The following is a 4,299-nucleotide window of genomic DNA, read 5'->3' as shown; positions in this document are numbered from 1 at the left end:
GTCACAGACGCTCTTTCCACTTCCTGCCATTGCCCTATAATGCAGCGATGTTGTAACACCACACTTTCCACTCAGCGTCCTTAAGGCGGCGTCTCATTGTGAAACTGACATATCTGTAGGATCAGTACTCCCCAATGATGTGGACCACTGATAAACAGGCAGTATAGTTAGATTTGAATAGAAATAGGTCAATTTTTTAATTGTAACCTGATACAAGAGTAATGAATACACACTCAACTTTACATAAAAATAAAGTTAGACCACAAAGAAGTGGAATAATTGGTTTATAGAAAAAACGAAAATATTTACACATGTAAAATCGTTACAATTCAGGTAAATGAATACACACTATATACATGATGAACAGTAAGAATGTGTTACAGGAGCAGATCTTCATCCACTTCCTTTGGTCTCCACTCGCTCAAAGTAATCAAAGGATTCATACACGGGCACCTGGCACTAAAAGGAAATAGAAAAGTACGAGCTGTTACTGTAAACGTACTTATCAGCACATCACAACAGTCAGTGTGTTTCTAATTTTAAGACATGCTGAAACGGCGTGAGCGGAAGATGGTGTCGGACAGAAACCATGCTATTTAACATGTTTTTTATTTTCAATAAACAACAGGAAGTCACACAGTTAAAATGGACAAACTATTCATACTCACCCACTGAGAGGAGCTTCTGGAGGAACTGGTGCTATGTTTATCCATCTCTATCTCTTCAGAGTTGATGTGGGGAACCTCATAAATCACCCTGGCTGCTTGTGCTGATCCACACACACACAAGACACAAGAAATGGCACATGGTGACATGAGAACAGTGAGGATTGTTGTACAAATGAATGAATGAACTTTATTGTCATTGCAACAGGTGCAATAAAATTATTTTACAATAAAACCCGTCCAAACTGGATCAGGCAGACTGAGGCAGCAGCCACTGGGCAGCGCGCCGTTTCAATGCAAAATGCACTGGGTTATATACTGTTCACTTCTTTACCAAATTTTACTTCTAATTTCTGAGCCATCTTCTTCTCAGCCAAAGCAAAAGAGACAACAAGCATCAGTATATGGTTTTCTTTTACCTCTACTTTTTCCTCATAAACTCATCTAAATTATGTTTGTTTATGGACCAGCAACCTGTCCAGCCTGTATCCTATGGATGGATGGATTTTTTTACGCTGCTAAACTCAATGTTTCATATTCACAGTGTCTAATAAAAAAGTTACAAATCATCATCTTCCAAAATAATGGTCTAAGTAAATTTTTTTTTTTGTCTAAATCATCTTTTTGTGACGCTGGCCACCTCTGATAATGTCACCAATATCTTTAGATGAACAGTTCATAATCTGATCTATTATCTGATGATGTTGGTGACATTATCAGAGGTAACTGCAGCCTCACAGCAAGAAGGTCACTGGTTCGAATCTCGGCTGCAGACATACGTGTTAGGTTAATTAGTGACTCTAAATTCTTCCTAGGAGTGTATGTGAATGTTTGTTTGTCCCCTATGTGTTGGCCCTGCAATGGACAGGTGACCTGTTCAGGGTGTACCTGCCCCTCACCTGTTAACGGTGGGATAGGCTCCAGCTTACCCACAACCTGTAATGGACCAAGCGGTACAGAATGACTTGATTTTAGGAAGGTGACAAAATGATTTCAATCCTGTTGGAGCCTTCAGGTCTGTTGAGCTTTTTAGTTTTCTGAAGTTCAGTAAGATTTTACTAATTTTTAATTGTTCATGAAATGAACTTTATTATTTTTATTATTATTATTATTATTTGCTTAATAAAAATCATGAATATTATTGCAGTGAGCTATCAGGTTTTAAATGTTTCATGGGGAGTCGCCACAGGAAAGAATGGGAGGGAAACAGAGACTTTGTATTCTTGCTACCATACAATTGATTTTGTACGTGTATTTGACTGTGGGGAAGGAGAAAAAATTTTAAAAAAGGAGGAAAATCTATGTAAGTGATCTGTACACATTTACATTTTATACAACCTCTCAATAAACAATTGATAAAAAATAAAAAAAAAAAAGGTTTTAAATATTTCATGAAATGAGCTGCATTTTTGATTTCTTGAATTTCTGCTAAACCCAACAGTTGGTTGTCATTTTTGACACATTAATGTTGCGCCATATCTTGAGGTCAAGTCATATTTTTTTTCTCGCTTCCAGACACTAAGTTTTTAAAAGCTGTAAAAGAAAATAATAATAATAATTATTATATATATATATATATATATACATATATATATATATATATATATATATATATATATATATATATATATGCAAATAAATCTTTGCTACTGTCTGTTTCTCATCAGGAGTGTTCAATATGATGAAGTTATATTCTGTCAAAGTGTAAACTTTTGTCTACATTAAAATACATTTTGTTTTGTTTGTAAAGAGGAAACTGACGCAAGTATCTGAGAAACTCTGGTGACTGAATCATCATTGTTCGTGGTTGATTTAGAGATTTGTTGGACTGATAGTGTTCACAGAGAAATGATGAAGCTAATAAATACACTTTTAAAAGCACATTCTTTTGGGTTCTTTTTGTTTTTTCAATGCAAACAAAACATTATTGTGAATTAAATGAAAGCAAAATATTATGAAATCTTATCATGCAAAAATTATCCAATTGAAAAATAAGAACAAGAGTGAGAGAGACAATCTGGATCCTTTGTAATTGTCTGAGGTTTTAATTGCCAGAGTTAGTTATTCATAATTATAATAATAAATTTTTTTATTTTACCTTGATTCCTTCGCAGAGAGCAGAAACAGAGGAGAGCAATGAGGAACAACGGCACCACAACACCCAGGGAGATTATGACGGAGATAGGGGGCTTAAACCCTAAAAAAAAACATAAGTTTAAAAAAATAATTTAATGACAAGTTACACACACATATATATATATATATATATATATGCTGAATATGTTTAAATCAGTCATTTTCACTAAACTGAAACTGCATATATTTCAGGTTACTGGTGTTTGGTTACCTACCGTCATCTTCACGGTGATCTATGTTAGCATGTTTGTTTTCTCTGGATGTAACTGTGATGATCGTACCATTTCCTTCAACTTCTTTAAAAACTGGTATCTCTATAAATACCCTGCAGATGTATCTGCCTGAATCCTTTCTAGTGATATTTGGAAAGGTCAGAGTTGAACAGTTTTCTGCCTGCTGATTCAGAGATTCTTGAGGTTTAATGATAGTTTCATTCTTGATAAATGTTTGGTTTTTCAGCCAGAACACTCTCGTTCGTTCAATGTTCTCTATCCAGCAGCAGGTGATGTTTATTGTCTCCCCTTCCGAGACCGAAACATCAGGAGTCTGTTTCACAACAATCGTGTCTGAAGAAACACCTGTGCAGAGACACAGTAGTGTTTAATACAGAAGGCTGTCACAAGGCTGAATTATGTCAGAATATAATCCAGGGCTACTTAATTAGGTCATACGAGGTCCGCAGTCCTGCAGGTTTTCAGTGTATCCTTGCTCAATAATTGGAGTCTCATGTGTGTTGGAGCAGGGACACCCTGAAAACCTGCAGCACTGTGGCCCTCGAAGAACCGTAGCCCCGATATAAAGCTAACTAAATCAGCGGACATGCACTAAACAGATCTGGCTTTGAATTCACGACTGCAAACACAAATAATAATTACCCGTCACACTTTCAGATTTAAATTTAACAAAAAAAAACTATAATGTCCAGATAGTGTAGTCTTAATTCTAATTTCATGATTTTGTTACAAGACTGATGAATCTGATCAGATCAATCATTCTTAAATCATTCACACACCAAACTATTACCTGTAAATAGGCATAAATGTTACTTATCATTAAGCTTGTGTAGTTTAGCAGAAATTTAAACCATGTGTTCAGCATCTGTAGATCCCATATTCAAGTTATAAGCTGTGTTTGTCTTTTACTTACTCCAAGATGAGGGAGTCCAGAAAGAGCAAAGAAGCAGGCTGCTCAGCAGAAGCTTCATCTTTCCACAATGATTCATTACCCAACACTCGTCTCATCTAGTTGCTCAGAGTCCCTCCCACCTCACACACACACACACACACACACACACACACACGCATACAACAGAAACATCTTTTTTCTCTCTGTAAACCACAGACTGTTCTTCCTTCTTCTGACTGAAGGCAGCTGTAAATGTGTAGCTTAAATTCCTGCAGCCAAACTTGACCATACATTTAGTCCACAGCAATTTTTCATCTGCATTCAGACTTCAGTTTGATAACAGAAGCTTTAAAGGTCCCATATTATACACTTT

The 4,299-nt window shown here is 36.0% G+C and overlaps 1 protein-coding gene across 1 annotated transcript; it reads right to left on the bottom strand.

Annotated features, from left to right (window-relative positions):
• Nucleotides 1-273: 273 nt before the first annotated feature.
• LOC121640387 lies at nucleotides 274-4,086 on the bottom strand. Its single transcript, XM_041986102.1, has 5 exons — nucleotides 3,948-4,086; nucleotides 3,017-3,379; nucleotides 2,764-2,862; nucleotides 669-769; nucleotides 274-459 (listed from the first exon to the last, which is right to left on the bottom strand). The coding sequence occupies exons 1-5, from the start codon at nucleotides 4,021-4,023 to the stop codon at nucleotides 394-396; spliced, it is 705 nt and encodes a 234-aa protein (XP_041842036.1). The 5' UTR covers nucleotides 4,024-4,086; the 3' UTR covers nucleotides 274-393.
• Between the last annotated feature and the right edge of the window lie 213 nt (nucleotides 4,087-4,299).

Source organism: Melanotaenia boesemani, chromosome 5 (genome assembly GCF_017639745.1).
Source record: "Melanotaenia boesemani isolate fMelBoe1 chromosome 5, fMelBoe1.pri, whole genome shotgun sequence".
Taxonomy (NCBI): Eukaryota; Metazoa; Chordata; class Actinopteri; order Atheriniformes; family Melanotaeniidae; genus Melanotaenia; species Melanotaenia boesemani.
The sequence above is the reverse complement of the archived record's forward strand: the minus strand, read 5'-3'. Positions and strand labels throughout refer to the sequence as shown.